Consider the following 13,433-nt stretch of genomic DNA (forward strand, 5'->3'; position numbering starts at 1 on the left):
GTCATCGGCGAACCTCAACGTTTTTATTTCTTTTTCCGAGGACTTTAATACCTACTCCGAATTTTTCTTTTGTTTCCTTTACTGCTTGCTCAATATACAGATTGAATAACATCGGGGACAGGTTACAACCCTGTCTCACTCCCTTCCCAACCGCTGCTTCCCTTTCATGCTCCTCGACTCTTATAACTGCCATCTGGTTTCTGTACAAATTGTAAATAGCCTTTCTCTCCCTGTATTTTACCCCTGCAACCTTTAGAATTTGAAAGAGAGTATTCCAGTCAACATTGTCAAAAGCTTTCTCTAAGTCTAAAAATGCTAGACATGTTAGTTTGCCTTTCCTTAATCTATTTTCTAAGATAAGTCGTAGGATCAGTGTTGCCTCACGTGTTCCAACATTTCTGCGGAATCCAAACTGATCTTCGCCGAGGTCGGCTTCTACCAGTTTTTCCATTCGTCTGTAAAGAATTCACGTTAGTATTTTGCAGCTGTGACTTATTAAACTGATAGTTCGGTAATTTTCGCATCTGTCAGCACCTGCTTTCTTTGGGATTGGAATTATTATATTCTTCTTGAAGTCTGAGGGTATTTCGCCCGTCTCATACATCTTGCTCAACAGATGGTAGAGTTTTGTCAGGACTGGCTCTCCCAAGGCCATCAGTAGTTCTAATGGAATGTTGTCTACTCCCGGGGCCTCGTTTCGACTCAGGTCTTTCAGTGCTCTGTCAAACTCTTCACGCAGTATCGTATCTCCCATTTCATCTTCATCTACATCCTATTCCATTTCCATAATATTGTCCTCAAGCACATCGCCCTAGTATAGACCCTCTATATACTCCTTCCACCTTTCTGCTTTCCCTTCTTTGCTTAGAACTGGGTTTCCATCTGAGCTCTTGATATTCATACAAGTGGCTCTCTTTTCTCCAAAGGTCACTTTAATTTTCCTGTAGGCAGTATCTATCTTACCCCTAGTGAGATAAGCCTCTACATCCTTACATTTGTCCTCTAGCCATCCCTGCTTAGCCATTTCGCACTTCCTGTCGATCTCATTTTTGAGACGTTTGTATTCCTTTTTGCCTGTTTCATTTACTGCATTTTTATATTATCTCCTTTCATCAATTAAATTCAATATTTTTTTCTGTTACCCAAGGATTTCTACTTGCCCTCGTCTTTTTACCTACTTGATTCTCTGCTGCCTTCACTACTTCATCCCTCAGAGCTACCCATTCTTCTTCTACTGTATTTCTTTCCCCCATTCCTGTCAATTGTTCCCTTATGCTCTCCCTTTTGCAGTTTCTTCAGTTTTAATCTACAGTTAATAACCAATAGATTGTGGTCAGAGTCCACATCTGCCCCTGGAAATCTCTTACAACTTAAAACCTGGTTCCTAAATCTCTGTCTTACCATTATATAATCTATCTGATGCCTTCTAGTATCTCCTTAATTCTTCCATGTGCACAACCTTCTTTTATGATTCCTGATCCAAGTGTTAGCTATGATTAAGTTATGCTCTGTGCAAAATTCTACCAGACGGCTTCCTCTTTCATTTCTCTCCCCCATCCGTATTCACCCACTATGTTTCCTTCTCTCCGTTTTCCTTCTCTCGAATTCCAATCACCCATGACTATTAAATTTTCGTCTCCCTTCACTACCTCAATAATTTCTTTTATCTCATCATACATTTCATCAATTTCTTCATCATCTGCAGAGCTATTTGGCATATAAACTTGTACTACTGTAGTAGGCATGGGCTTTGTGTCTATCTTTATTTAGTCGAGTCGAAAGAATACTAAAACACAATAAATCTAAAACGGCAATCATATATTAACTACAGATAATTTCACATTTTATGAATCCATTGTTCGGCAGCCAGAAAGGCACGGTTTTTCATCACTAAGTCTTCCAACACACACTGTTCGCTCAGATTACTGCATACCAATAAGTATTCGGAGCCCTGCCGTGCCCCACGTTCACAAAGTTCATCATTGATACACTCCTTTTTTGAGATTAGTTTTGCATTTGTTCTCATTCTGTTGAGGTTCTTCCAAGTCCTTGATTCTAGATGGCCAGGAAATGAATATGAACGTCATTCCACGCATTTCCTGAATGACTGTTATATAACGTAACATTTGTTCTTGTTAAATTCACCAAATGCCTTTAGAGTCAAGCATGTGTCAGGAAGAGAAGCCGCTACAACCGAAATCAGTTATTTTCATGAGGAATGAACTAAACTACCTTATCACAGCACCGAACTGGGTTAGGTTACACCTACGACAAAATGTTGGTTGTTTTCACAGTTTAGCAATAATTTGCAATAATTTATTAACGGAAACTTAAAAATAACTACTGACTGTAGTTAGAAAATAGTACCTCGCAATACTTCAGTGTCCATATTCCGCGCGGGGTAGCCGCGCCGTCTGAGGCGTCTTTTCACCCCATCGGAGGCTGCCCCCATCGCAGGTTCGAGTCTTCCATCGGGAATGTGTGTGTGTGTGTGTGTCGTCCTTAGCGTCAGTTAGTTTCAGTTAGATAAAATAGTGTGTAAGCTTAGGGACCGATGACCTCAGCCGTTTGGTCGCATAAGGCCTTACCACAGATGTTCACATGCACTGAACTGTAACTTCGGTCTATTCCTGAATCCAGCGGCAAGTACGATCTACATCTACATATATACTCCGCAATCCACCATACAGTGCGTGGCGGAGGGTACCTCGTACCACAACTAGCATCTTCTCTCCCTGTTCCACTCCCAAACAGAACAAGGGAAAAATGGCTATATGCCTCTGTACGAGCCCTAATCTCTCTTATCTTATCTTTGTGGTCTTTCCGCGAAATGTAAATTGGCGGCAGTAAAATTGTACTGCAGTCAGCCTCAAATGCTGGTTCTCTAAATTTCCTCAGTAGCGATTCACGAAAAGAACGCCTCCTTTACTCCAGAGACTCCCACCCGAGTTCCTGAAGCATTTCCGTAACACTCACGTGATGATCAAACCTACCAGTAACAAATCTAGCAGCCCACCTCTGAATTGCTTCTATGTCCTCCCTCAATCCGACCTGATAGGGATCCCAAACGCTCGAGCAGTACTCAAGAATAGGTCGTATTAGTGTTTTATAAGCGGTCTCCTTTAGAGATGAACCACGTCTTCCCAAAATTCTACCAATGAACCGAAGACGACTATCCGCCTTTCCCACAACTGCCATTGCGCGCTTGTCCCACTTCATATCGCTCTGCAATGTTACGCTCAAATATTTAATCGACGTGACTGTGTCAAGCGCTAAACTACTAATGGAGTATTCAAACATTACAGGATCCATTTTCCTATTCATCTGCATTAAATTACATTTTTCTATATTTAGAGTTAGCTGCCATTCTTTCCACCAATCACAAATCCTGCCCAAGTCGTCTTGTATCCTCCTACAGTCACTCAACGACGACACCTTGCCTTAACCACAGCATCATCAGCAAACAGCCGCACATTGCTATCCACCCTATCCAAAAGATCATTTATGTAGATAGAAAACAACAGCGGACCTACCACACTTTGCTGGGGCGCTCCAGATGATACCCTCACCTCCGAAGAACACTCACCATCGAGGACAACGTACTCGGTTCTATTACTTAAGAAGTCTTAGAGCCACTCACATACTTGGGAACCAATCCCATATGCTCGTACCTTAGTTAGGAGTCTGCAGTGGGGCTCCGAGTCAAACGCTTTCCGGAAGTCAAGGAATATGGCATCCGTCTGATACCCTTCATCCATGGTTCGCAAGATATCATGTGAAAAAAGGGCGAGTTGTGTTTCGCAGGAGCGATGCCTTCTAAAGCCGTGCTGATGCATGGACAGCAACTTCTCTGTCTCAAGGAAATTCATTATATTCGAACTGAGAATATGTTCGAGAATCCTGCAACAACCGATGTTAAGTATATTGGTCTGTAATTTTGAAGATCCGTCCTTCCACCCTTCTTATATACAGGCGTCACCTGCGCTATTTTCCAGTCGCTCGGGACTTTACGTTAGGCAAGAGATTCGCGATAAATGTAAGCTAAGTAAGGAGCCAATGCAGTAGAGTACTCTCTGTAAAACCGAACTGGAATCCCATCATGACCTGGCGATTTATTTATTTTCAACCCATTCAGCTGCTTCACAATCCCAGGGATGTCTATCACTATGTCCTCCATACGGGAATCTGTACGAGACTCAAACGGCGGTATGTTTGTACGATCCTCCTGCGTGAAAGATTTCTCAAATGCTAAATTTAAAATTTCAGCTTTAGTTTTGCTGTCTTCCGTTGCCAGGCCAGACTGATTAGTGAGTAACTGGATGGAAGCCTTCGACCCACTTACCGATTTTACATAACCCCAGAATTTACTTGGGTTTTCAGCAAGATATTTTGCTGAGGTATGACGGTGGTAGTGGTTGTATGCTTCGCGCATCGCTCTTTTTACAGCAGCACGAATCTCTACTAACTTTTGCCTGTCCTCATTCTCCCGATCTTTCTTGTACCGCGAATGCAACTGCCTTTGCTTCCTGAGCATTCTCCGAATTGCGCTGTTAAACCACGGTGGGTCTTTTCCGTCCTTAACCCACTTTTTCGGCACATACTTGTCCAATGCGTGATTTACCATGTGTTTAAAATTTGCCCATAATTCTTCCACGTCCATCGTACCGGAAGTAAATGAAGTCGATTCATTTACTAAGTGGGATGCTAACAACCGCTTATCTGCTCTTTCTTGTAAGAATACTCTCCTGGCCTTCTTGACCGACTTTTTAACTTTCGTAACCATAGTCGTAATGACAACATCATGATCACTAATCCCTGTCTCAACACTGACACCGTCGATGAGGTCTGGTCTGTTCGTGGCTACCAGATCTAAAATACTGCCATCACGAATTGGCAGTAGATTTAGCTGCTCAAGACAGTTTTCAGATAATGTGTTCAAAAGTAATTCACACGACGGCTTGTCTGTACCACCTGTAATGAATCCATAGACATCCTAGTCTATACTAGGTAGGTTGAAGTCGCCTCCGACTAATATAGCATGATCCGGGTACTTCTGCGATACAGAATGTAGACTCCCTTTGAATGATTCTAGAACTGTCACGGTGGTACCTGGTGGGCGGTAATAACACCCCACAATTAACTTTATTCCCCTAGCCCTGTTAAACGTGTCCAGATAACTTCAGCATCACACACTACTTCGACCTCAGTAGACACAATATTTGTCAACTGCAATGAAGACACCAACTCCTACGGTGTCTAATCTGTCTTTCCGATACACGTTCCAACCCTCACTAAATATTTCAGATCTCAGTCCCGAGAATAATTTGCGCGCCACACGCTTCCTGGAGGGCAGTAAATTCAGGAACTTTATTCCGAACACTCTGAAAATTTACTGCTAATATCTTGATAGCTGAAGCGTCTTTACACTGAGCGCGTCCTGATTTCCCTGCCTGCACGTCGACTGGTGAGTGCTCATCCGGACACTTCGCACTACCGCCTAGCCTAAAAAACCCCCATGTGCACGCCACAAGTACTCTGCTACCCGAGTAGCCGCTTCCTTTGTGTAGTGCACCCCTGAACTATCTAGGGGCGTCCTACAATTCCCCACCCAATAGCGCAAGTCTAGAAATCTGCAGCCAAAACGGTCACAGAGTTGATGAAGCCTCTGGTTGAGACCCTCCACTCGGCTCCAAACCAAAGGACCCCGATCAGTTGTACAATGTCCAGTTTGGCTCGTCTTGTCGGCGGTTGTAGAAACGATCCTGAGGCCCTCTTGAGGTACCGTACGGAACTGTTGCTGGTACTGAGTGGAACCGCGTGTCGGCTTATATTAAAGTTTGTCGGGTAAATCTCCACTTGGGAACTCTTTGTGTGACGTGAGGTGAAAACATAATCTTATCTCGTGTGGCCTCTAAGGAGGCTAACCGTAACTATGGTGCATCAGAGCTGTAGGCTGCTCGGAGCTCTTCCACATATGGCTGTGATCCGTGCCTTCCAAAGGGCTCAGCAGTTCCTATTGTTTTTCCTATTGTTTGAGTTGGCTGCACGAAATCAGATTTATTCGTGCTGATAATATGGTGCAGTGTATTTTGTGTCTCACAGCTAGCTTAAAATCAATTCAGCATCTCTAACCTATAGAAAACGGGGTAGTACTTTTGACCTGTTTATATAGGTACTTCAGGCCGTGGAACTTCTGCTAGCCCCAAAGATTAGATTAGGTTAGGTTAGATTTACTTTCATTCCAATTGATCCGTAGTGAGGAGGTCCTCCAGAATGTAGAACATGTCAGAAAAACAATAATACATGAGAAATATTTACAACTGAAACAAATAAGCTTATGTACTTTCCACAGGTCCCAAATGGAATAATCGTCATCTTTTTTAATGAACACTATTTGAAAGAATCATTTTACAAACACTAACGCACTGAATTTAAAATATTTTTTTTTATTTATAAGGTAAGAAACATGAAATAGAACTACTATAATACTTATTTACAATGAACACATTACTGAACTGAAATGGTGCAGAAGTTAGATTGTACTTACACACACACACACACACACACACACACACACACACACACACACACACACACACACAAGCACACACACACACACACTTATTTACAATGAACACATTACTGTACTGAAAGCCACCAATAAATCCTTTAGGCTTCTCTTAAACTGAATTTCATTGGTTGTTGAGCTTTTTATGGCTGCTGGCAAGTTATTGAAAATGTGTGTTCCTGAATAATGCACACCTTTTTGTACAAGAGTAAGTGACTTTAAATCCTTGTGAAGATTATTCTTATTTCTGGTATTGATTCCATGAAAAAGTGATATATTTTTAATAACAAATTTCATTAAGGAATAAATATATTGGGAGGCAGTAGGTAGTATCCCTAGTTCCCTAAACAGGCCTCTGCAGGATGTTCTTGAGTTCACACCACATATAACTCTTACTACACGTTTTTGTGCCCGAAAAACTTTAGCTTGGCTTGATGAATTACTCCAAAAATAATCCCAAATGACTTTATGGAATGAAAGTAAGCATACAGGGTGATTCAAAAAGAATACCACAACTTTAAAAATGTGTATTTAATGAAAGAAACATAATATAACCTTCTGTTATACATCATTACAAAGAGTATTTAAAAAGGTTTTTTTTCACTCAAAAACAAGTTCAGAGATGTTCAATATGGCCCCCTCCAGACACACGAGCAATATCAACCCAATACTCCAACTCGTTCCACACTCTCTGTAGCATATCAGGCGTAACAGTTTGGATAGCTGCTGTTATTTCTCGTTTCAAATCATCAATGGTGGCTGGGAGAGGTGGCCGAAACACCATATCCTTAACATACCCCCATAAGAAAAAATCGCAGGGGGTAAGATCAGGGCTTCTTGGAGGCCAGTGATGAAGTGCTCTGTCACGGGCTGCCTGGCGGCCGATCCATCGCCTCGGGTAGTTGACGTTCAGGTTTCATAACTAACCTTTTTCGTAGGACTCTCCATACAGTTGATTGTGGAATTTTCAGCTCTCTGCTAGCTCTGCGAGTCGATTTTCCTGGGTGCGAACAAATGCTTGCTGGATGCGTGCTACATTTTCATCACTCGTTCTCGGCCGTCCAGAACTTTTCCCTTTGCACAAACACCCATTCTCTGTAAACTGTTTATACAAACGTTTAATACACCGCCTATCAGGAGGTTTAACACCATACTCCGTTGGAAATGCACGCTGAACAACTGTCGTCGATTCACTTCTGCCGTACTCAACAACACAAAAAGCTTTCTGTTGAGCGGTCGCCATCTTAGCATCAACTGACGCTGACGCCTAGTCAACAGCGCCCAAGCGAACAAATGTACAACTAAATGAAACTTTATAGCTCCCTTAATTCGCCGACAGATAGTGCTTAGCTCTGCCTTTTTTCGTTGCAGAGTTTTAAATTCCTAAAGTTGTGGTATTCTTTTTGAATCACCCTGTATTATGCCAGCTTTTTCATTTTTATATCCCATGTGTCTGACACAATTCGCATTGCAAATAGAGATTTGTTAAGACGCTTCAGCAGTGCCAGCCCATTTGATTTTACATTCCTGTGCTTTCGTAAACGTTTCCCTTGTGTTTTAGTGTCTGCTCTTACGAAGCCGCTATTCTCAGCTCCAGTGCGACTGTGCTTCAAGTCTCTGCAGACTGTTCGTGGTCACGGGCACGCCTCATGCTTTTGCAGACTGCCTGCTGTACGCCATCGGGAAGCCTGTGTACCATCGGTGGACGGACATGACTTACGGCAGTTGGATGCGAGACGCCATGCCGCGGCCTGAAGCCAACGCGGAGAAATTCTGGGTCACCAACGAAACTGACCCGTACCACCTGTACGAATTCGCCAACAAGACTTCCTTCAGCAAGGACGTACCGACCAAAGTCTATAAGCTCGACCACCCATTCAAGGTAAGTACCGCAACAACTGTCGCCACACGAGATCCTCTTTGCAGTCTGCGTGTGTGTTTACATCGATCGCCAGTGATGAAAATTTAAGCTCGGGCGCGCAGCCGAGTAATCGGGCAGCTGTGCGTGACACCAAAATTAAATCACGCGTCGTGCTAGCAGCGATGCGTGCAGTCCGCGCTTCAAACAACGTCCTGTCGCTCAAAGCCGTGCGACTCGCGCTCCATCGCTTCCCACGTATTTAGTAATAATTTTTATTATTCCGTCAGTAAACTATGGTAACGTCGGTTGTTACTCCTAAGCAAATTGCTACGAGGCAACGAGAAACAGTCCTTCTAGGTGTCACGTACAGATAAAATAACAAAATAAAAAGCGAAAATTATGATCAAACATTATTTACACCCCTTACACGGGTCCAGTATTCTGAACGTAGGACAGCAAGATCTTCGTTTCACCTCAGATTTGGGTCTGTGGAGGTTTTTGTAATCATATGGTATATAACTATTTCTTCATATGTGACTAGTGTGATCCACGATCCAGTTGAAAACAGATTGCAAAGATAGTACGCTAACAAAGACTCTTATCAACTTTGCGCATCATTCTTGATGATCTCTGTTAGGTTACATTAACAACGAAATACTCTCTTTAAAGAGCCTCCGTGTCTTTTTACTAACAAAGTGTTAACAAAGTGAGTTTGTACTATTGATGAAGTAAGTAGAATTCCTCCTCTCTTCGTCCAGATTTACGTTTATAGATATTTTAAAACAACGAAAGCCACTAGTTTGTCTGAATCGGTTAGGGTGCCCTCACTTTTCCATTTCTTCCGTTTGTCCCAAAACCACAACAAGATGCCAACAATCCTAGTATATGTGACACAGTTTTTAACACACCCAGTAGTCTGGCTAGATTCGTCCTATTGATGGATGCACTGAGCCTAGTTCACTCATTGTCAATTGACGCTTGTCGCTTATGGTAAGTGGATAGTTTAGACGTTCTAACACAACTGTATCAAGGTACAAACGAATTTTCGATTCTTCGTCTACCGATACTTTCTTCTCCCTAAATTTTAATGAAGATATATTAATGTGATTCACTGGCATAGTTATTAGTTTTATTCCATAATTCGGCCACCCTTAATTTTCACCCGCTTTTTTATTCTGAAATAATATTTTATACTTCTTTAATTGTTGGTGGTTCTGAATCTGGTTTATCAGAATTATTCTGAGAGAAATCGAATTTTTCATGATTGAGTTCACAGTTCAAGAGTTTCTCAGAGTATTCCGCTAATATCCTACAATTTTCTGCATTGTTGTGAAGATTGTTCCCATTAGCATCTCGAAATTCAAGGGTTGATGCTTTTTATTTTGATAGATTTTGCTTGAAAGTTCTGTAGAAGCTTCTTGTGTTGTTTTTTGTAAACTCCTCATCAAATTGGAGAAGAGTGTTGTTTTCGTGTGCCTTCGTAACCTTATTTGTATTTTTATCAACCGTTTTCATAATTATAACGAAATTTAATCAATTTTTCTCTGTTTCTTGCGATTGCCTGGTGGCCAAGACTATTTTTTTATTGCAATGTATGTATCACGTTCCATCGCTCATGATGTTTCATTTGTTTTATTTTGTATTTTTTGTTTTTGATGCTTCAGTTTCCAATTTTTTGTTCAGCAGAGAACTGAAGATGCCACAAAGTAACAACAGTCATCGGAGTGAATGCAGGGATATGACTACGGAAAGCAGACTGACATGAATCCAGGAGGAAGTCAGAATGCCTTAAGAAAAACAGCATGTATATTACTTGGCAGGATGCATGAGAATCTCCTAAAAGGACCTGCTGCGCAGTTCTCAAGTGATCTCAGAAGAAACTTCCAATCACCTCTGATTGAGAGTTCCCGCACTCCATATGACCTCCGAATGACATCCAAATGGCACACTTCTCTTTGAATTCACGGTGCTCCCAGGCGGATCGATTGATCTCACCCCTCCAATAAACTCTGATTCCTCTTGAACCGTTACTAAGAACGTAAACCATGCTTCATTCACAGTCCCAGTTGAGGGATATCAGAAGTTGATTAGCTGATCGTAGAAATGCTATATGATGTGACACCAGTTGTTTTCCTCTTCTCTCCTGTTAAACAAAAAACGCAACTGATTGACGTGGATAAGGGCCACTAAGCGTTTTCTTTCAGTAACTTTTGCATTGTCACATGTCCTCGTCGTCTGTCTGTACCTTTTCCAGTATGTAGCAGGACATGGTGTATGAATGTGTGGGATTTTTGAAGATGCAGACAGACGAACCGTGCTTTTGAACGTTAACGTTGAGCGTGCTGCTGAATGCCCAGAAACGATGCGTCTTGGGCATAGGGTATATGTGCCGCAACGTGGTATACGCGATCAAAACATGCCGCAGCGGCAGTCGTCGGGTGTTTCTGGTTCGTAAATCACACTGTGTACGAAATGCGCGCGCGTAAAATTCCTACGTTAGCTCTGCGTGGGTATTAGCTCTATTGAAACGCATATCTCGTCCATTGTCGATATGCTAGACACGTTGTTCTGTCTGTAAGATACGCAAATAAAAACTCGAATATCTATGGACATGATTTAAGGCAACAAGGAAAGTACCATGTCCAGCCAATAAGGATACAGCGCGATACAACTTCACAATAGCGCGATACAAATTTACTATAGTTCTCCAAATAAGATAAAAAATATTACATCATTCTCACTCTTCAGTAAAACCCTAAGGTCATACTTAGCCTTAATCACTGCTCCTACTGAGCAACAGAATCTTTACAACTTGTGAATTTCAAAACGTAAAAGAGAAAAGGGTGAAAACATCGTCCTGCATGTAATGCAAGCTGCCCTATAGATTAAGCCAATCTACAAACTCACTCCTCAGAAAGAGCGTTGTTATATTTACGTAACATCGAAATTGTGGTAAGTACTCAAATTAATCAGATAGTGTCAGAATCTATCAAAAACGCGAAAGCTAGAAAAAAAAAAAGAAATATGTAGACGTAGAAGTGGGCTTCGTCAACGGACAGAAATATTACTTCCGCGGTATGATACTGATGGGCAGCCGGCCAGAGTGGCCGAGCGGTTTTGGGCGCTATAGTCTGGAACCGCGCTGCTGCTACGGTCGCAGGTTTGAATCCTGCCTCGGGCATGGATGTGTGTGATGTCCTTGGGTTAGTTAGGTTTAAGTAGTTCAAAGTTAAGTAGTTCTTTCGAAATGTGGTGCTACAGAAGAATGCTGAAGATTAGATGGGTAGATCACATAACTAATGAGGAAGTATTGAATAGGAATGGGGAGAAGAGAAGTTTGTGGCACAACTTGATCAGAAGAAGGGATCGGTTGGTAGGACATGTTCTGAGGCATCAAGGGATCACCAATTTAGTATTAGAGGGCAGCGTGGAGGGTAAAAATCGTAGAGGGAGACCAAGAGATGAATACACTAAGCAGATTCAGAAGGATGTAGGTTGCAGTAGGTACTGGGAGATGAAGCTTGCACAGGATAGAGTAGCATGGAGAGCTGCATCAAACCAGTTTGAGGACTGAAGACCACAACTACAACAAGTTCTAGGGGACTGATGACCTCAGAAGTTAAGTCCCATAGTGCTCAGAGCCATTTGAACCATTTGAACTGTGGGGAAAAGCTAATTTTTTTTAGTAATTTTGAGTAGTTCTCTTTGTAACATAGACGCGAGCACATGTCCGCGCCACTTCCATGTGGCACCCTCGTTGCGAGAAACAAAGTGCTTTGTGAGCAGAAAGGAATAGCAAATGATTGTTAATGGTAATAGCAGCTAGATAGCGTGTTTTTTCATCATTTTGTGAATTTTGGCGGTTTGGTTTGGGTCGTAAGTCCATGCCATGTGTAAATGAGCGCTCTAGAAGCCACAGTATCTAGGTTTTGCAATGTTTAATAACGTTGGAGGAGTCATAGATTTATTCCGAATTAAAGGAGGTATGCTTTACGTAATTAACGTTGCTTTTCTGTTGGTTTTCTCTAATGCTAACTTTCTTTTTTGTGTGCTGCGGCCCCGTGGTGTATTAGTATGCCTGTGGGTTATATGAGGCAGGAAGATATTAGTGTGATGTTTCATGGATCTTTTAAGAACAGTTTATTTGAATTTAGTTTTTTTAATATTAAGGTACAGTTTCTGACTGCTTGGAACAGTCACATAAGTAGTAATGATCTTTCATAGTTTCTTTATACGTCATGATTCGCATGCAATTCGATCTCATTCACAATAATCTTTGACAGTGGCCTTCCGCCATCCTCGCACTGAAACTGATTGACCAATTTTATTGAAATATTTTAAAAACAGAACACGGCTTTCACCATTTCTGCCAGCGCGTATTTGAATTACATGAGAGAGAAACCTGTCACGTCATTCTCACTGATGACACGCATCTATATTATCACAATCAATTAAAATTGGTGTTGTCTAAATTCTGTAATTAGTTAACATCTCCTCTGGGCTCACCTCTCGTGCGCAGATGAATATGTGTATTCCCAGGCGTTTCATTCTGCAGCTTCCCTATGTGACCGTGCTTCCGCTTTAATTTATACAGCAGTGATATTTCGCGTAATGCTTCGCTGTATACTTCAGCATTACATGCATCATGGGACTGTTGTTTGCCCTAGAGACAGACAGAGAGAGAGAGAGAGAAACTAATTCCGCCCCCATCCCTCCCCACCCACCCCCTCTCCCCAATCTCCTCATAGTGTGACCATTCATAGCGTAAACGTAAGAGACCAATTAGGAACCAGAAGTAATACCAACGTATGCAAATGAGTCGGGAGAATACACAAATATGTGTTAGAATTACAGACAGTTGTTACCTTTCCTACCCAATTATTCGATGATTAACTTTATTTCACAGCTATAAACCAATAGGAGCCCCCGTCTGGTCACCTTAAGAGATGCTAAATTAAGTAGTCATTCGTTCACTCTCTCCCACCCCCTCTTGACAATTCAGTA

The 13,433-nt window shown here is 41.9% G+C and overlaps 1 protein-coding gene across 1 annotated transcript in view; it reads left to right on the forward strand.

Moving 5' to 3' along the window:
• The window catches only part of LOC126263277 (uncharacterized), an 881,511-nt gene that overhangs the window by 716,204 nt on the left and 151,874 nt on the right, over positions 1-13,433 (forward strand). The window contains exon 12 of the mRNA XM_049960363.1: positions 8,230-8,450. Coding sequence (XP_049816320.1) covers positions 8,230-8,450 — 221 coding nt within the window. The remainder of the gene's footprint in view (positions 1-8,229; positions 8,451-13,433) is intronic.

Source organism: Schistocerca nitens, chromosome 6 (genome assembly GCF_023898315.1).
Source record: "Schistocerca nitens isolate TAMUIC-IGC-003100 chromosome 6, iqSchNite1.1, whole genome shotgun sequence".
Taxonomy (NCBI): domain Eukaryota; kingdom Metazoa; phylum Arthropoda; class Insecta; order Orthoptera; family Acrididae; genus Schistocerca; species Schistocerca nitens.